General features: G+C 50.9%; 1 protein-coding gene and 1 pseudogene across 8 annotated transcripts in view; one reads left to right on the forward strand and one right to left on the reverse strand.

Moving 5' to 3' along the window:
- The first annotated feature begins 6,490 nt into the window (after positions 1–6,490).
- SUSD3 (sushi domain containing 3) overlaps positions 6,491–19,935 on the forward strand; it is a 28,051-nt gene continuing 14,606 nt past the window's right edge. For 2 of the 8 annotated variants that reach the window (XM_022564545.2, XM_022564551.3), the window contains exon 1: positions 6,726–6,837. In XM_022564545.2, the coding sequence (XP_022420253.1) occupies positions 6,750–6,837 (88 nt within the window). In that variant the 5' untranslated portion in view covers positions 6,726–6,749. Of the gene's footprint in view, positions 6,838–7,690; positions 7,709–7,923; positions 7,965–14,215; positions 19,056–19,935 lie in introns of those variants that run through there. The other 6 variants (XR_016393522.1, XM_030762049.2, XM_089912977.1 and 3 more) reach the window with 5 other exon arrangements.
- LOC111169920 (corepressor of RBPJ and splicing regulator-like) lies at positions 12,986–14,884 on the reverse strand (annotated as a pseudogene).

Here is a 19,935-nt window from a genome sequence, read left to right on the forward strand (position 1 = left end):
ATCAGGACTCCACACGTGGGTACGTGAGAGATGACCTTGTCTCTGGTTATAAGCTCTGCCCGCCTGCCCTCAGATAGCATCGTTACAGCCCAAGGCCAGACGAATAGAGTGTACATTCCTCTGAACAGTTCAGAAAATGTGGACAATCATCAAAAACACAGACATTACTTGTATCCCCTGTCAGCACTTAACACCATGCACTAGTGTCCTCCAGTCCTCCTGTGTTTGCATCTGCTTGTGCATGTTTTATCAGAACTCAGTAAGGTCACACCTGCTTTTGGGGTCTGAATCTGATCTAAGCTCTCTAATTTGGCATGGCCTGCTAGTGTGCAGGTGCACATCAGACACCCAAGAAGAGTCTGGCCTAGTGCTTGTGGCCCTCAAATTTGCTGAGGACCCTCCCTATGAAAGGTGAGGTCTGTCTCTACTCGTTGAACCTGAGCTCCATGGCTGCTTGATGAATAGAATCCGCTAGAAGTGACATTCCAGGCCAAGGCCTGGATAAACAGGCAGTTTCCACTCCCTGTCTTAAGGAATGCTTGCTCCTAGAAGACAGCACCATGCCATGAGGAAGCTATAGCAGCCCTGTGGAGAGGTGCCAATGCTCTGGGATGCCTTTCCAGTGGAGTCTCACCGTGGATCAGAGCCAAGGTGCTGAGCCCTGCCTGGACTGCAGATTCATGAGCAGAAATGACTGTTGCTGTTGTAAACAGTATCTGTGGTTATGCAGCCACAGGTTCCTGGAACCCTGGCTCATCGAGTGCCTCTGCCTGGCACAGCGATTGGTCCAGGGATGAACCCATGGTCCAGTGCATCTCTGGGATGAGGTGTTGGGATGCTGAAACAGTTGCTCCCCTGTTCTGGGATCCTGAGCTTCAAGGACTTCCCTCTGAACTCTGAAGCTGCCAGCAGCCATCTCCTCTGGGTTGACACTGGGTTTCTATCCTTTGCAGCTGACTAAAGCAGCTACTTAGCAAATGTGTGACTCACAGGCCTGAGCCTCAGTTTCTCACCTGTAAAATGGGGACAGCAAAGCGCTCCTGATGATTACTGGAAAAGCACAGCTGTCAGCACAGGGAGTGAGGAGGTGAGAGCAGGTATACAGCCTGTAGGACTCAGAGGAGCCCCTTCCTGCTCTCTGCTGTCCTGACCCTCCTACTAGCCCTGACTATGGGGCTCACATACTTGGACTTGCACTGTACATCTCATCCTTCCTTTGACCCTGGTATGAGGAGTGCTAACATGCCCATCTTGGGAAAACTGAGAGGCACAGAGAGCCAGAATGTCAGGCCCCAGAGGCTGGGCCTTGGGGATGAGCTGTGTTGCTAGGGACAGACCCTTTCCCCAGGCCTCAGACTCCCCATCTGTGAAATGGGAGCCCTCCAAGCACCTGTCCCAGGCCAGGTCTCTCCAATCTGTCCATGCGGATGGCCTTGGCCAGCCTTCCAGACCTTGTGAGACACCACCCCCTAGGAGGCCCAGGGAATGCCTTCCCACAAGGCATGTGCCAGGCCGCAAGCCTGGGTCTCTGAGGTGCCCTTGAGCCATAGCCTCGGCAGGTGTGGCTTGGGAGGAGGTGGGGAGGAGACAGGAGCCCAGAGAGGGGGCAGGGCTTACCCAAAGTCAACCAGCAGGCTGCAGAAGTAGCTAAAATGCCCTGAGCCTGAGGGGCTGATGAGGGCCAAGAGGCCACAGGGTCTGTGTTAGGCAGGGGGAGGCAGGCTCTCATACTTCTGTGACTGAGGACTCAGGCTCCCTCCAAGCTGGCTGCGCAGGTGCATGGCATCAAAGAAGCTTAACTGGCTCATAACCACTAAGCCTCTGGATTGCCCTGGACCCACCTATGTAGTTCTTACCCCAGGCTTACCTAGGAAAATTTCTGGCTGTGAAAACATACCCCTGCCCCCACCCGGCAGGGGCGGGGGCACAGCCAAACCCTATCATTATGCGTGAGCCCTCAGACCTCAGTCATGAGGCATCATCCTAGCTGGCAAATGGCCTTAGATAGGACAGTTCCACTTCTCTGAGTCTCAGCTTCCCCATCTGCTAATGAGGGGCCAGTCCATATCTTTTCTGACAGGTAGAATTCAGAACTGTCCTGTGAATGTGTGTTATCATTTACATGTATCCCACCCTTAAAATCTTTATGAGTTTCCTGATTTCTGGTGAGGGAACAGATTCATGCTTATTGTAAACAATTCAGACAACTCAGAGAAGAGTCAAGAGGCAGGAAAAACTGACCCATAGTCTGGCTGCCCAGAGGTGGAGGAGGAGCCCTGGAAGCAGCCCATCAGCCTTTGTCCCTCCTGTGCCCCCTGTGTCCTGGCTGCTGAGCAGGCCTGGCATTCAGGAGGGCCTGGTCCTATCTGTTCTGTGAATCCATCACCTGCTTTTGCCCCCCTAGGAAAGCGTATAGCCCATAGGCCTGCCTCCTTCCAGCTTCCTTGCTACATGTCTCCAAGCCATCACTGTGAACCTGTGGGTGGTGGCTTGATGTCACCTAGGGTGATTCACCTGTCTCCCTCCTGAAAGCCAAGGAAAGCCTCACTTGTACAGACCTAGGGCCAGGGAGGACATCCCAGTGGTCAGAGCCTGGGCCCTGGTGGGGAGTGGGTTTCCAGCCAAGGGTTCCCTACAGAAGAGGACCAGCTCTTGCTTTCCTGTGGAGCAGCCAGAGGACTAGTGTGTGTGGAGGATGCCAAACAGCCTGGCAGAAAATATTTTGGGGAAAATTCCCTCCCCAAATACCCAGCTCGTTGGAGCTACAAGTTTAGATTACTTTTTAAAATAATCGCTCTTAATTTAAAAACATAACTTTTTTAAAAAAGAGGCAAAGCCCACGAGACCACCCTGCTTCCCTGACTCTTGTTTTGGGATGGAATTTTCTGGATTTGGTCCTTTATGAGAGGTTTTTAGGATAAAAATCTTATTTTTATATTGAGTGGTGGAAAAAATGAAGAACATTTAAAGAAAAACAAAAGGCATTTTACATTTCTAAAGTGATTATCCAATTTGAGGGAAACACACCAATGACCAACGCCTCCCCCCACACCCCGCCACCATGGCCTGTGGATGCTGTGTCAGGACAATCAAGTTGAGGAAGGCTCTCTGGGACAGGCTAAGCCTTGAGGGAAGAGGAGACCCCCAAGCCAGATCTTCATCATCCCCTCAAAGTCTCTGGTAGCATGTGTGTAAGCCCATTTTATAGAGCAGAACACCAAGACCTAGAGCTTCCAGACCCCTCCCCCTTCACGAACCTCCCTGGTTCCTTCCTGCCAGTTCATTTATTCAACAAAGGTTTGTTTGTGCTCCCAGATACCAACGCAGATGCGGAAGAGGTAATGGGGTAGGGGCTGGACCCCCAAATGCAGAGAGGCCAAGGCTTCGGTCAGTTCCTCAAGTGTCTCTGCTAGTTCTTCTTGCCTCTTCGCCATTGCCTCCACCAGGGAGCCATATGTCCTGTCTGCTTCACAGGCCTGAGGTCATGCAGCATGGAACGGCTTTGTCCAGGAAGGGCATTAGGGAGGGCTCCCTTGAGTAGGTGGCCAAGGCCTGAGGGCCAGGAGACACCAGCCTGGCATAGCACAGGCACTGCTCCCAGTCTGGGCCAGGACTTGGAGAGCTGGGGGGCAGATAGGGATGGCAGCAAGTCCAAACACTGGCAGGGCCTGTGTAACCCAGCTTTCAGGGGATGCTCCATCCTTGACCATGTCACAGTCTCCCTCACCTTGGGAGGGTGGCAGGATCTTTTCTACCCTCAGGTGAGAATACTAACGCTCAGGTACAGGATGCTTGTCAGAACCGCGATCCCTGACATGGATGGGGGGCGAGGTGGTGGCCCAAGCGGTCTGAGTCTGTGGTAGACTAGTGCCTTCGCCTCCCCGGCCTCAGTTTCCCTCCCTACCCATGGTAGGTGTTTCTGGTGCTCTCCAGGAGCACGCTATTCCAAGAAGCCCTAGAAAAGGTAGATGGGGTGGTCCAGATCAAGGTTCATACTGACTGAGGTTCCACCTCCAGAACCAAACCCAGTGCCTCCCACTGCTTCTGAAGATGTCTTTGACACAAGTGGGTGTTCTGAGGCATAACGAGGTGTAGAGTTTCCTGTAGCATGTGACAGAAGTCTCAGGCCACCACCAGTTCCCTAATGGTACAAACGGAGGCCAGCGCCCCATGCTTGAATACCCAGAACGTGTAACCATGCCACAGATGGCCAAGAAAACATGTTGTCTCATTCTTGTTATGTTATAGACTGTTATGGGCTGAAATGTGTCCTCCCCAAAATTCAAGTGATTAAGTCCTAACCCCCAGTACCTCAGAACATGACCTTATTTTGAAATAGGGTCTTTATAGAGGCAATCAAGTTAAAGTGAGGTCATTAGGGTGGCCCTATTCCAATAGGACTGGCATTCCTATAAAAGGGGGAAATTTGGACACAGAGACAGATATGCACAAAGGGACAAAACAGCTGTATGAAAATTGAAATGATGCTGCCACAAGCCAAGAAACTATCAGAGGCTGGGGAGAGGCATGGAGAAGACCCTTTCTAGTGCCTTCAGGGGCAGCATAGCCCTGCTAGCACCTTGGTCTCAGACTTCTGACCTCCAGAACCCTGAGATTACACATTTTTGTAGTCCTAAAGTACCAGTCTGTGGTACCTCGTTACAGCAGCCCCAGGACGCATACACATACCAGGCCTGGGCCAGCGTGTGGTATTGTAGGCAGCCCGCAGGAAGCTTCCACCAGCTCTATCCTGTAGTTTCAAGGGCGACACCAGACCTCCCCTCCCAGCCCTGCTCATGCACCTATACAGGCAGCTGTCCTGGGTACAGTGGTGTGCACAAAAGACCAGAACCAATGAGAAGGTCACAAGACCCCAGAGGTAGGCACGGGGCCATGTGGTAGGGAATTCTGGGGTCCCATGTCCCTGAGTGTGGTCTGAAGGGGTCAGATCACAGTGGGCCCTGTGGATCCACCTGGCTTCCTGATGTGGCAGATGGGACATACATGCTTGGTTCACATCAAGGGAAATGAAGAAAGTCATTATGTGTGACCCACAAGTCTGAAGTGGGAATTAGATATTATGGGTTGAAACAACTCTGACCCAGGAAAGGGCAGGGCCCTTATGTATCGCACTGAACATCAGCTTCTACCAGGCTACGAAAGCAAAGGTGGGGAGGGGCTGGCCTGCTGGAACCCTGCTCTATTGTCCCACAAGACACCTACCTCTTCGCTGCCACCTGCCAGGCACTCCAGAGCCAGGCCTGTCCAGCTGGGCCACCTCACAGACTTGCAGGGGTGACCACACTGGACTTCTGGCTATACCTCAAGCTTCCAAAGAATTAAGATCTCAAGGCCTTGCGTCAGTTGTTCTCTCTGTCACTAACTGCCTAACGGTGGATCCCTGGATTTATCTTGGTATTCACTCCTAGTCTAATGTTTGATCCCTGGGTCTATCTTGGTTTGCACTCCTAGTCTAATAGTGGATCCTTGTGCCTAGGTTGGTCTCCACTATTTAGTCCATTGTTGGATCCCTGGATCTATCTTGGTCTCTACTACCTAGTCTAATGGAGGGTCCCAGGGTCTACCTTGGTCTCCATTCCTAGTCGAATGATGCATTCCTGGATCTATCTTAGCCTGCACTCCTAATCTAATGGTGGATCCCTGTGTCTATATTGGTCTCCACTACTTAGTAATGGAGGATCCCTGGGTCTACCTATGCTAATGGTGCACCCCTGGATCTATCATGGTCTCCACTACCTAGTCTAATGGAGGATCCCTGTATCTATCTTGGTCTGTACTCAGATGTTGGATCCATGTGTCTCTCTTGTTCTCCACTACCTATTATGAGGATGGATCCCTGGATTTATCTTGGTCTGCACTCCTAGTCTAATGATGGAGCCATATGTCTATCTTGGTCACCACTACCTAGTCTAATGGTGGATAAACTCAGCGATCCACCATTAATCTAGAAGTGCAGACCAAGACAGACCCAGGGAGTCTCCATTACACTAGGTAGTGGAGATCCAGGGATCCACCATTAGAATAGATAGTGTAGACCAAGACAGACATAAGGATCCATTATTAGACTAGGATTGCAAACGAAGATAGACCCAGGAATCCTCCACTTACATTCCCTCAGCTCTACCTGGCTGGTCACCTGATCAGGAGCTGCCCTGGCCGGGGAGGGGGGCAGAGGGGGGGCGTCTATTGTCTTAGAGCTCCCTCAGTGGTTGCCTGGGCCTGGGCGGGGTGCTGCGCCTGGGCTGGGTGGGGTCCTAGGGAGAGGAAGGGGCGGGCCGCAGCTCTGAGCCTAGCCAGGGGCCCCTTCAGAGGGAGCTGGGTAGGAGGAGCAAGGAGAGGGCAGGCCCCCCGAGTGTGTAAGGCCAGGGCCAGACCCTGGAGGTCTGAATCCTGACCCCCACGACTCGGGGGTCCCTCACTAGGACCTACAATATCGACACCCACCGCAGAGGGCCTGACCCACAGTGACGCAGATGGGGTTCACATGTGCTACTCACCGAGAACACCTGGTCTGTGGGGGGCCCTGGTGGTCGGAGGCGCAGGGGCAGATGTCAACACCTACGCAAAGCCCTGGAGCGAGACTTCCCGCTCTGCTGGCTTAGCCCCTCGGGGATTTGGGTTCCTGCGGGGTCGGCCCCGCCCTCAACCCTGGATGGGCGTGACCGGGCGGCCCCGCCCCCGCTGGCCCCTGCGCGGCAGTCTGGCCGAACGCCGCGGAGCGCGCAGGGATGCGCGAGGAGGCTACGACCCTCAGCCGCAGGGCGAGGCCTGGGGGGCGCATGGGGGACGCCACGCCCGCCCCGGGAAACTGCACAGGTGAGGGCCGAGGCCGCAGACCTCGAGCGGGGCTCTGCGCCCATTTCTCAGACGGGGAAGCTGAGGCGCGCGGGGCACAGCCCTGCGCGGGGGCGGTGGGTGCGGCACTGCCGCGGTGAGGCGCACAGTCGGAGGACAAACCTCCCCGACGCTCTCAGTCCGCCCAGCAGGCGCCCCAGCGGAGCCGAAGCCCAGCGGCAAGCGGCCAGAAACCAGGCGGCGGAGTCCAGCTGCCCGCCAACCCAGGTGCGCGCCTTTTCCCAATGGGGGCCGCCTCAGTGCGGGGGATGTCGGTGTGACGGACGTGGGGAAATCGAAACTGGCCTCACCTAGGGAGGTGTTCTGGATCCTCAGCTAGCTCCCCAGCCCCACTTCACAGGCGGGGAAACTGAACCTGGGAGAGGGGAGTGACTGCTCAAGGTCCCGCTGCAGCCGAGCCTGCAGTGAGGCTACGGGGTCTTCGGAAGGAGGGGTGGGCTGGCTGTTATCTTCAGTGTTTGATTTCGAGATTGTTTTGTAGGGGGTTCACCTTCCTGCCTTGCTCGGATAGGGGGATTGTAGCTGAAGCCCCGGATTCGAATGTCGGCCTTGCTCCATGAATGCGTCTAAAATCTAACCCTTTTAGAAACAAAGATAAAGCCGGACCTTGTGCCGCAGATGTTCCTGGAGGCTCACTTTAGGGCACACTGCCCGCTCCCCCTTAAACCTCAGGGTCTTTGCACACCTGTGCCCCAGGCCAGGCGCTGAATTGCACAAGTGGAAGCTGGGCCTGAAAGAGCAGGCTGGCACAGGTCTCACACACACACACACACACACACACACACACACACACACATGCACACCCGGGATGCAGCCAGTCATGCTTAAAACAGTGACACCTGCCACCTTGGGGGGAATGCTGGCTTCCCCTCAGATGGGGAAACAGGCCCAGGGAAGTAAGTCACAAAGCAGAGGCATGTGGCTTGGTGGTGTGGAAGCTAAGACCTGATACTGCCCCTGGTGTGGTGGGGTCGGTTTATTTTCTTTGACTCCCTTGGGCAGCCTGATGCCCAATCCTGAATTTGGTGTTTTGCCCCGTGTGTGAAGAGGACAATGTGTGTGCAAGTTGTACAGCACTGCCTGGGGAGGTGAGTGTCCACTGTGAGGTGGAGGGACTTGCCCAAGGTCAGCCAAGGACAGGGAAGGGGAGGCCCTGACTACTTACAAAAGGCTGTTTGCAGAGGACTCTCCTGGGGGAAAGAGGGTCTCAGAATCCAGTTCCTGCCCTCTGGCCTGCCAAGCCTGGCCCCAGCCCTACTTCTGACCTGCTGCTGTTCAGCCTCCTCCCAGATGTGAGCCCTGTGGGTCCCAGCCTGTGAGTCCTTCCCAGGAATTTAGGGTTGGACCCACACACACACAATGACCTGCGGTGCGTCTCTTTATCTCTGTGCCTCAGTTTCTCCATGTGCTAAGCGGCGGGCCCTGTATACCTGCCCCAGGCTTGTGGACAGGCCAGGGGGAGCCAGGGAGGGCCCAGTGCACCCACCCTTGCATGGTTCTGCTCCAAGGTAATGCTGACTCATCCACTCCTCTGCCCCATGGCCCCAGTCTCTTGGGCTCTGAAATGTGCACCCACCTCTCCTTGTGGGGCAGTGAAGTGATGGGTGTGGGGGTCTTTAGAGACAGTTTGGCACAGCAATGGGATGGGTGTTTTTCCTGCAGTCTGTAAAATGGGCACATTATTCTGCTTTTCCTAGAGGAGGTATGAGAGTCCAGTCAGACACAGAGTCCTAGGATTCTCCCCTCATCTCCCATGTGCAATGACCGGGGAGAGGCAGGTGGGGGAAGGCCGGCTCAGAGCAAGGCCTTAAATCTTTATGGCCTTGCTCTGAATGGCTGACTGGGAGGCCACCCTCCCACTGCCCTTAGGCCCCTGGCCCTGTTGCCAGGGCAGCTCCAGCACTCCCTGATGGAGGAGATTGTCCAGGAACACGGCCCTGCCAGAGGAAGACCAGTGGCCAGAGGTGACCCTCCCCCATGCCCCTGAAAGGGGGCAGCAGGAGGACTGCTGGGGGGGTGAGGACGTGCTCTGTGGACAGCCTCTTCGCTTCACTCCTGCCGCCCAGCCACTGGGCCAGCCCTGGGCCCATTTCATGGAGGAGACCAAAGTCCAGAGGGTGTAGGTGGGAATCTAAATGTGGCTTATGTGCCCCTAAGGCCCAGCTCTGGCCTCCCACCATGGTACAGGCAGAGCTGCTGGATGAACGAGGCTCCTTGGAGCCTCGATGTTCTCCCCTGAGAGATGTGGGGGGAATGGGGAAGTGCGCTCTTCCTGGTTTGGAATTTACCTGGTTATGTTCTGGAGGAGAATATATATTCTGGGTGTGTGAGCTGACCTGCTGTTAGGGAAGTGCCTGGGAGACCCGAGTCTGGACCATAGCCAAGGGCCAGGCTTGCAGTAGCTCTGAACCCTGCACCTGCCTCAGGACACACGACCTGGGCATGGGCCTTCTGCATGTGGCTGTCCCCACTGCTGCGGTCTTGGGGGGTCCCACTCTCCATAGAGTACCTCTGTACACGTCACTCTTTAATTTCTCTTTGAGAAATTCCTCCTGAGGATTCCTCTTTCCACTTGGGGAAACTGAGACTCAGAACTGAGACTCAGAAGCGACTTTCTAGTCCCACAGGGACCCAGGTCCATAGTGGGCTGGTCCAGTGGCCTGCTTCCCCCCATCTCCCCACTGTACCTATTGTCCACAGTCACAGCCAGCATAAAAGGTAACTTATTTACCTGGTCTCAGCGGGTGAGGTCAGGGTTTGGGGGCCATGTTGGCTCCAGAAAGGAGGATGGGAGGGATGGTCCTGTGGTCCAAGGTTCCAGATAAAAGATTAACAAGCAAGGATTGTTCTCACCCGCACTGGCCAGGCAGGCTGGGGGAGGCATGGGCTGGGAGGACAGGCTGTCTAGGTCAGGCCATGCACCCCCTGTGTGTTAGAGGTGGGAGAGAGCATTGCCTGGGGCTGGGGAGTGAGCTGGGAGTGTCGGGCGAACACCTGATGGGCAGGTCTGCCTCTCTACTGTCCAGTGAGCCTATAGGGTTTGCTTTTGTTTTGTATCTTGCTTGCATCAAGTCCATTCCCTTTGTTTTTTTCTGTTGTTTTTCCTCTCCTCTGAGATTTATTTGTACATAGTAAAAAAGATAGTATCATGCAGGGTGCAGAGAAAAAAAATGCACCAGAGGTTGAGGGGTGCAGAGGTCCAGCCAAAGGAAGGCTGGGGAAGTGTAGCATCCAGGGTCTGAGGCGGGCCGCAAGTGGACGGGGCCAGGCAACAGGGCTGGAAGGAAAGGATAGCTGGGGGTGGTCCCCTTTGGGGACCAGTCCTAGGAAGGGTATACAGGGGTAACTGGGTGTCTGTGAGGGTTTTCAGCAGGGGATGGAGGAGGTAGGATTTGCCTCTTAGACACCAAGTGTGGGGAGGGACTGTTGGGGGCCCAGCTAGGGGGTGCAGGGGTCTCCAGGCTGTGGAGGGTGCAGTGAGGAGTGTGAGCAGAGGCTGGGTTTGCAGTGGTTAGGGGGTGTGGTCTCTGGAGCCAGCTGGTGGTTTCATGGAATATCCTTAGAAGATGGGTAGACTGAAGCCCTTGTAGTCCCTTGATGCTGTGCCACCTTCCTGCCCCATCTGGGCTACGTGTCACAAGTCCTGTAGAAAGGTCTGGTGGGGGCCCTGCCAGTGTACACCTGGGGCCTTCAAAAGTCTGTGGGCCTCAGTTTCCTCATCTGGAAAATGGGCCCAGCCCAAAGTGTTTGCTGGCCTTCCAGGCCCAGAGAAGGGATGCAGGCCATCCTGTTGGAGTCTGGCGGGTGGCGGGTAGGGGTGGCAGGTGCAGGTATCCTGGGTGCTGTGGACTTGGGGTGGGGGGTAGGATGAGGTACTGAGCCTCCTCCTAGGCGGCGTTCCTGAGCTCCCAGGCACAGGCTTAAGGTCTCCACCAGGTGGTCCCACTCCTGTCACCCCGGGGGGCAGGTCACCCTATTTTGCAGGCTGGGAAGATGAGTCTGAGCAGGGCAAGGACCAGGTCCAGGAACTGAGGCTAGAGGTGGTGGAGCAGAGTCAGACTTGGTGGAGAGGGGCTGGGTGGGGTTTGGGTTCCTAGCAGACCAGGCCCACTTGGCTTCTCTGCCTTCTCCTCTGAGCCTGGTTGGGCTCTTGGATTACTGGGGGTTGAGCTCCTTGCCTCCCAGGTAGGGGAAGGTCACTGCAAGGAGGGGGCCATGGGCAAGGCTCATCCTCCCTCTACCCTTCCTTACCAGAGTTATTTCCTCTGACCTTTCATTTTCATTTTTAAAAGAAGAACCGTTCAAACAATACACTTAAGCTAGGAGCAGGGGCTCCCTGCCTCTGATGGGCGTGAGACCCCTGTATTGGCTGGCTGGAAACGCAGAGTACGAGGCCTGGGGAGAGAGGCCATGACTGCATTTAAAGCCCTCCATTCCGAGTCTCTTAGAGGCCCCTCCTGTCCCCAGCCATGCAGAGTGCATAGTTAATGGGGCAGCGGCATTTTCGTTGGGCCTGTGCTTCAAATTTTCTTGTACCTTTCCCTTAAGTCTTCAGTTGGATGCACACCACGCAGGCGTCTGCAGGTCAGGCTTGTTTCCTTTCTGTGGCGTCGCCTCTCACCCTCCCACCTTGATGAGGCTCCAGGAGACAGGACAGGCTCTGGGCCTCTTGGGGTGAGGGGTTAGTTCTGTCTTTTAAGATGTGTGGCCCCCTTGGGTGGTGAAATAGCGTGCAGTGCTGTGTCACGATGGGCGCCCTTAACCATAGCGGAACCCAGCAGTAGCACAGGATGTGGCTGTTGACAGGCGAGCCCTTTCCCTACGACAGTGGTGGTTTCCTGGCTGGAGCTGGAACTGCACATCATCTCAGTCAGCCCCTGTCCTGCCCTCTGCAGTATTTACAGGTGGGTCAGAGGACCAGATTGGTGACCTGGTCACCCAGCTGGTTAAGTGTGGTTTACACCCAGACACGTTTGGCTGTAGAACCAGCCTGCTGCCTCTGTTTCTGGAGCTTTTTCTCCTGTCTGTGACTCTCCATGCCAGGGCCATTAGGTAATGCAGGGTCTGGTCTGTGCTCTGGTTAGGGAGCTGGACAGCCACCCCTCATGGCTTGGCAGGCCAGCTGGGGCATATCAGGCAGTCAGCAGTGACGCTTGAGGCGTTCTCCCCACATTCAAAATTTTTTCAAACATACCACAGAGTTGAAAGAATTTATAACCACACCCCCCCCAGCTCTAGCCTACCCATAACTTTTCAGTAGGCCTGCTTCATCATATCTCTTGCCATCTCTTTGTCGCTCCCTCAAGGCATCTTACTTTTTTGATAAAGTCCTAGTTGCATCTTTAAAAGATGAATACAAGTTTATCCCTTCCTCCTTTCATTCGCCAGGCACTGGTGCAGGTGCTGGGCAGACAAGTGTCCACAAAGCTCTCACCCTTGCTGATCCCCCCACAGGGGCCTCCCTTCTCTGAGGGCCATATGGGGCCCGGGAGAAAGAAGATGCTTAGCCATGGAAGAATGGAGAAGTAGCAGCTCTAAATTGGGGACTGGGAAGTGTTGGTTGCCCGGTGACCCTGGGGAAGGGGCCACGTGGCTGGCCCGTGGCTGCCCTGCTGTGTCTACCCAGTTCCAAAACCCCAGTCCGCTTCCCTGGCTGGAAGAACAGCACATGTCCAAGTCCACGGATCCTGAAAAAGAAAGGTTCTTCCTGGGGGAGTGTTGATCACAGCTTTCAACTGTTAGTTTGTTCATTCATTCATTCATTCATGCAATCATTCATTCCTGCTTTGGCACCTATGGAGACAAAGCGTGGTGATTAATTAAGGGCCTATACTCTGGAATCAAAGTTGGCATCGCTCTGTACTACTGAGTACTAGGGGACCCAAGACCAGTGAGGGTAACCAGGAAACGTCCGATTGGAGGCTCAGGGTGGGTGCTGTGTCCTCCTCGCCCTGTCTCCCTGGGGCTCCCAGCTCAGGCTCCCCACCCCTTCCTGCCTACAAGCACCTGCCTGTCCTCTGCTACAGGGCAGGACAGCCTCTCAGGTCCTCCCTGCTGTGCCCTCTGCCCTAGGGGTTATGCACCCCTTTCCCCACACCCTCACCAACCTGGTGGCCTGGTCTTTGTGATCTTGACCAAGCTAAGAAGCCAAAAGTAATAACTTAGGTTTCAAATCTGCATTTCTTTAATTGAAATAAATATTTCCCCTGAATTTTTTTTTTTTTTTTTTACTGTCTGTCATTCTTTTAATGATGTTTCAGAACAAAGAAAATGTCACGCAGTTACATGGGGTTTTTGTTTTAGTATAGCGCACAAGAAACATTAATGAACAGAAAATATTTTTACAGCCCCAAAATAGATCACTTACAAATATTTGCCAAGTTCATTCTTATGGGATTCATGTAGTTTTGTACTTAATATAACAATTTACAGAGATGAAAAAATAGAGCTTTTTTATTAGAAAGACAATAGTACATAATTTAGCCCTTGCTAAAGGTATTCAAGAAGAAAGTGGAGATATTTTTATTTCCAGGTAATTGTCACATACAAGTCTCTATTCTCTACTTCTCCATTCTCTTTGCATCACTCTAGTGTACCTGTCTCCTGATAATGCTCTGTGCATTTTCCCTCTGTATCTATCTGTGCCATGGCTTCTGGTGTCATTTCTTCTGTCCCACTCTTCACTGGGACTTCGCCGTGGCCGTCTTCTTATTTCTCTTGGCTTGTAACCACCATGACTTCTGCTTCGGCTTCTCCTACTCCTCTCATCCCTGCTCTGGCTCCTGCTGCCTCTCTCATTTCTTCCAGATCCTCTCTCCTCTGGACTCTGGTTATGGCTTCTGGGCTTTCTGTCAGAATCAGAATGCCTCCATTTGCTCTTCTCCCCAGAGCTCTCTTGTTTTAAAAACCTAGGCTTTTCCTTGTTACTGTGACTGCTAGAACGTTCTTCATCAAGTTTTCTCTTCTTAGACTTGTCCGTCTCTTCAGAACCACTGTTGTAATTTCCTGAATGCTTGTTTTTCTTTCTTTTCTTCTTCTGTTTTTTTTTTTTTTTTTTGCGGTACGCGGGCCTCTCACTGTTGTGGCCTCTCCCGTTGCGGAGCACAGGCTCCGGACGCGCAGGCTCAGCGGCCATGGCTCACAGGCCCAGCCGCTCCGCGGCATGTGGGATCTTCCCAGACCGGGGCATGGACCCGTGTCCCCTGCATCGGCAGGCAGACTCTCAACCACTGCGCCACGAGGGTAGCCCTCTGTATTTTTTTTTTCTGTTGTCACTCTCACTGCTGCTTTCTGAAGTGCCACCAGAGGAGGAAGAGGAAGAGGAGGAGGATTTGTTTTTATGTTTTTTGTGTTTACTTCTGCTCTTCTGAAGCTTTTTCTTTTTTCTGTCTTTTCTCTTTTTCTTTTTTTTTCTTCTCAAGTCGATCCAGTTTCCTGAGAAGTTTCTGGTTTTGTTTGGTTGATAGTGACCTTAAAAATTTGACTTCTGGATCTTCTTCACCCTCACTTGCAACATATTCCTGTGATGGATCATTTGCGGTCAAGTTTCTCCCCAGTACGTTTCGTTTCAGTGCAAACCCACTGTTTCTCATCTCCCCTTAGCTCCGAGGGGGTGCATCGATGGTCCTGAGCCATCAGTGGGAACTGAACTTGCATTAATTCCAGAAAGACCAAACAAAGGACATTCTCGATCTGTATTGACATGACCCCATTTGTGACATTTAATGCACTTCACATTTCGAACCTGAATACCAAAGGGCTGATCTCTGATGTTCATGTCATCTTTGGCATATTTTTCTCGTGGGGCCCCTTTTTGCCATTCAAATTTGTATTCGGTCTCTCCTTCTGTTTCTTCTTTCTCTTTGTTTTCTTTTTTAGCCCCTGGTGGAGCCTCATACATGAAATTAAGGCCATTCTTCACACGTTCATCTCCCATAAGCAATCTATTATATGATTCTTGTTCTTTAAGATATTGTTGCATTAATTCTTCTTGTTTCTTCTTATCATATGATATTTTCTGTTCTGCCATCCATACTTTTTTGATGTTGGATTTGGAGGCAGGATGAAAGTTCTTCTTGCACATGAAATTGGCGAAGGATTTTCCCATTTTGGAGCCTGAGCTGGGGAAGGCAGCCGCTAGATCTCTCCCCTGAATTTTTTAACAGCTTTATTGAGGTATAATTCATGTACACATGTACACATTTAAATGTACACATTTAAAGTGTACAATTTGATGTATATTCACACTTTTTAGTATATTCACAGATATGTGCAACCATCACCACACTTAATTTTAGGACATTTTCATCACCCCAAAAGGAAGCCCTGCATCCCTTAGACCCATCGAGGTCACCTCCCAACTCCCCCTCTCCCTGGCCCCAGACAACCGCTGATCTGCTTTCTGTCTCTATGGATTTGCCTATTGTAGACATTTCATATGAGTGGAATCATACAATATGTGGTTTTCTGGTAGCTGGCTTCATTCACTGAGCGTAGTGTTTTGAAGGTTCATCCATGTAGCATGTCAGTTCTTCACTCCTTTTTATTTCCAGAAATATTCCATTGTATAGGTGGACCATATCTTATTTATCCATTTATCAGTTGATGGACATTTAGGTGGGTTCTGCTTTTTGGCTATTATGAATATTGTTGCTGTGAACATTTGTGTACAAGTTTTCATGTAGATGTGTTTTCCTTTCCCTTGGGTATATTGCTAGGAGGGGCATTGCTGCATCATTTGGAAATACTCTGCGAAACTGTTGGAGAAACTGCAAAGCGGCTGCCCCATTTACATTCCCAGCTGCAGTGTGTGAGGGCTCCAGCTTCTCCACATTCTTGGTACACCAGTTATCATCTGTTTTTTTTTTTTTTTATGTGTCTTTTTCATGGCGGATGTGAAAAAGTACCTCCCTGTGCATTTAATTTGCATTTCCCTGAAGCTAATGATGTTGAGCATCTTTTCATGTGCTTATTGGTGGCCACTGGTATATCTTTAGAGAAATGTCTGTTCATATCTATTGCCCATTTATAAATTGGGTTGTCTTTTTATAATTCAGTATAATAATTTATACATTCTGAATATAGTCCCTTATCCGATAGATGATTTGTAGATATTTTCTCCCGCTCTGTAGGTTGTCTTTTCACTTTCTTGATAGTATCCTTTGAAGCACAAATTTTTTCATTTTAATGGAGTCCAGTTTATCTATTTCTTTTGTTGTTTGTCTTTTGGTATCATTGAGAAACCATTGCCTAATCCAAGGTCAGGAAGATTTACTTCTATGTTTTCTTCTAAGAGTTTTTTTTAATAGTTTTATCTGTTATATTGAGGTCTCTGACTCATTTTAAGTTAATTTTGGTATATGATGTAAGGAGAGCTCCAACTTTCTTCTTTTGCATGTAAGTATTGTTTTCCGGGCACCACTTGTTGAAAAACTATTCTCTTCCCATTCAGTTGTCTTGGCACCCTTGTTGAAAAACTATTCTCTTCCCATTCAGTTGTCTTGGCACCCTTGTTGAAAATCAATTGATTGTAAATATGAGTTTATTTCTGGAGTCTAAAGCCTTGCATTGGACTATATGTCTGTCTTGACGCCAATGCCGCTGTTGTCATCACTGTAGCTTTGTGGTAGAATTTGAAATAAGGAAGTACGAGACCTCCGACTTTGTTCTTCTTTTTCAAGATTGCTGTTTGGGCTATTCTAGGTCTTTTTGCATTTCCTTATGAACTGTAGGATCAGCTTGTAAATTTCTTCAAAGGTAGCAGCTAGGATCTGTTAGGGGTCATGTTGAATCTGTAGATGAGCAGAGGAGCGTTGCCATCGTAAACCATGTTAAGTCTTCTGACCCATGAGTATGTGATGTATTTCCATTTATTTAGGTCTTCTTTAATTTCTCTCAACAATGCTTTGTAGTTTTCAGAGTTTAAGTTTTGCACTTCTTTTGTTAAGTTTATTCCTAAGTAATTTATTCTTTTTGATGCTCTTGTAAATGGAATTGTCTTATTAATTGCATTTTTAGTTTGCTCATTGCCACTGTACTGAAATACAATGGATTTTTGTGTGTTGATCTTGTATCCTGCAAACTCGCTGCACTCATTTATTAGTTCCTGTAGATTTTTAGCAGATTCCTAGGGATTTTCTCGATACAGGATCATGTCATTTAATAGAGAAGTTTAGCTGCTTCCTTTCTGATGCGGGTGCTGTTTAATTTTCTTAATTAATTGCTCTGCCCCCTGGTTTGGGGCTATTTCCATATTTTTCTTTTCTAACTTAACCATTTTTTGTGTTGTGATTTTTGTCATGTCTTACGTAAGTGCTGTTTATGTAGGAAAGATGCTCTGTTACGTGTATGTTGCAAATACCCCCACTCCCTTGTTCTGCTGTTAATTAGGAATCTTAAGCTCTGCGTCAGTCCTGTCTGCAGGTGCCCTCTCTATCTGTGGGTGTTGAGCAGGTCAGCCACCACTCCAGGCTTGGTTGCTCATGTTAAAATGACGATAATAACAATTTCTTCCCTGCTGTCCTCTGCAGGTGATTGAGTGCTGCGTGAGGTCAGGAATTGGGGTCCTTCTTAACCAGATGTTTCTATCGGACCTGCGTTGCCGTTGTTAGTGTGACACTAATGATGGACATCTGCAGACAGGGAAGCCTGAATCCTCCCAGATGTGCAGTTTACATGGCAGCCGTGGCCCAGCACACTTCCACCCCTACTACCCTCAGCGTGTCATCCAGCCTTGCTCTGCGTCAGTCTCCCCATCTGTAAGATGGACATGGATGGTCTTCCTCATATGGCTGAAATGCAGTGAAGTATCCATTAGGTGCCCAGCGTTGTTTGTGCTGTTCGAATGTCAGCCCCCCATCTCTGCTAGGTACACAAACCACAAGGACCACCCAGGCTCACACCCCTCCCCCCAGCATTTCAGCCTGGTGAGGCACCCCCCAGGTTCTTGGTAGGGCAGAGCTAGGGGGAGCTTGGCCAATCTCAGCCAAATGCTGTCCCTCAGTGTCACTGCCCACAGCGAGGGTCAAGGAGCCTTAGCCTCCAAGGGCAGAATGCAAGACTGAGGCTGAAGCCTGGCTCTGCCACTGCCCTGTTAACACCCTCACCCTAAGTGGGGTAGGGCCAATGGGGCCATGCAAGGGGTGGCTTGACCTCATTGAGCCTCAGTTTCCCCTCTGGACAGGGCTGATTGTGTACAGACATGTGAAGCACTATCACGGGGTGTGTGAGTGCATGTGTGTGGCCCTCCTGAGTGACAGCTGCTGCCCTTGGGCAGTTCCGGGTGTCCTCTGTCCCCACAGCCTATGTGAAATGGGGTACCATGCATTCCACAGTGCATCCCCCTCATGGGTGCTTCCAGGTGGATGTGGATTTTGGAGGACTCTCCAGCCCACTACAGATATTCTGGGTATATATTTTGAAAACAGAGCCCACAAAGTTTGCTGGTGAATTGGTTGTGGATTGAGAAAAAGAGTCCAGGTAGGTTCCGAGTTTGGGGGCTGGAGCAAGTAAAGGATGGAGGGCATAGTGGCTAACATCAAAGTTAGAATGGGGCAGGCCAAGTGATGAGCATGTTGGCCAGTGAAGGAGCTTGGCTGGATGTGGCAGGCCAAGTGGGCTTTTGGACATCTGTGCCTGGTGCCCAGGGGACAGTCCTAGCTGGAGGTATCCCGTGGAGGACAGGGGAAGGGTTGTCTTGGGTTGGTGTGGAATAATGGGGTCCTTAGCCTGGGCAGTGCCAGCCTCTGTCCGAATCCCCACCACTGCTCCCACCTAGGCCTCGGATGTGTGGAGGGAGCTGGACACAGACGCTGCCTCTGGTCAGTCTCCCTTTTGTCTGAGACTAACTGCTTTATACACTAGTAGTATACAGCGCTCAAAATCAGAAAGTTCCAGAAAAGCAGGAGGAAGAGCCTCTTGCACCCAGGCACCAGGAGGTGTGCTCCAGAACATCGGTAGCAGCTTCATTCCGTATTCTTGAACACCGGAAACAACTCACACACCCATCAGCAGGAACAGGGAAGCAAACAAGGGCACCCATACAACGGGACTCAGCTCCACTATAAATATGGACAGCTGCCAACACACGCAGCACGGCACCTCTCCCATCATTGTGCTAAGCAAGGGAAGCCAGACACAAGGGACACGTGATGTATCTGTCACACGCGTGTGTTGAGAAGGTAGGCCCAGAGCCCCCTTGTGTGGTTCCACATCTCTACCCTACAACATAGGAGCTGTGTGACTTCAGGAAATGATTAAACCACCCTGTACCTCAGTTTGCTTTCCTGTCAAGTGGGGAGGTATTTTGTGGATTGATGAGTTAATGCACGTACAGCGTTTGGAACAGCGTCCAGCACAGTAAATTCTATGTGCCAGCTGTTGGCGTTGTTACAATTCTATAAGGACATCATTGTAACACTTTAGGATAGCATTGCTGGCATTCATGTCAGATGTACTTTGATTAACTGTACTGATCCCCACAGCTGGAGATGTGGGTGTAGACAAACATCCTGGTATAGAAATCCTGGCAGCAGATGCATAACTACTTCTTTGGCTAAATTCTCAGATGTATACACAGCATAAAACTCTTAATACACTTTACCAGACTCTGTCCAGAAAGGTTTGGATCTGTGCCCCCACCAGCAAGTCTGAGGGGAGTGGCTCCCAGGCCCTTGCTAACTTCACACATGGTTGTTTTTTTCTCCTTTTTGCCAAGTGGAGGAGTGAAAGATTAGCTCTCATTTGAATTAGTGTTTCTTCGGTTACTATGAGGGCAAGCATTTTCTCATGTCTGTTGGCTACTTGTATCTCGTGATTTGCTTGTTCACACCAGTCCATTCTGCTTTACTTGGATGTTCAGCTTTTATTGACGTGTAAGATCTCTTTATAAATTAAGGGTGTTGAACCTTTGCCCTATGTTTTCCAAATACCTTTTCCTAATATTTTCATCTGAATTTGTTTGTTTTTCAGTTATTAGGGAGTAACAAAAGTTTTTGTTCTTTACTTTTAATGAAATCACATCTGTTGATCTCTCTCCTTTCTTCCCCCCTTGATTCTGCC

This window comes from Delphinapterus leucas, chromosome 6, assembly GCF_059928025.1.
Source record: "Delphinapterus leucas isolate spDelLeu-1000000601 "Yukka" chromosome 6, BTC_Dleu_Yukka2, whole genome shotgun sequence".
In the NCBI taxonomy this organism is placed as follows: domain Eukaryota; kingdom Metazoa; phylum Chordata; class Mammalia; order Artiodactyla; family Monodontidae; genus Delphinapterus; species Delphinapterus leucas.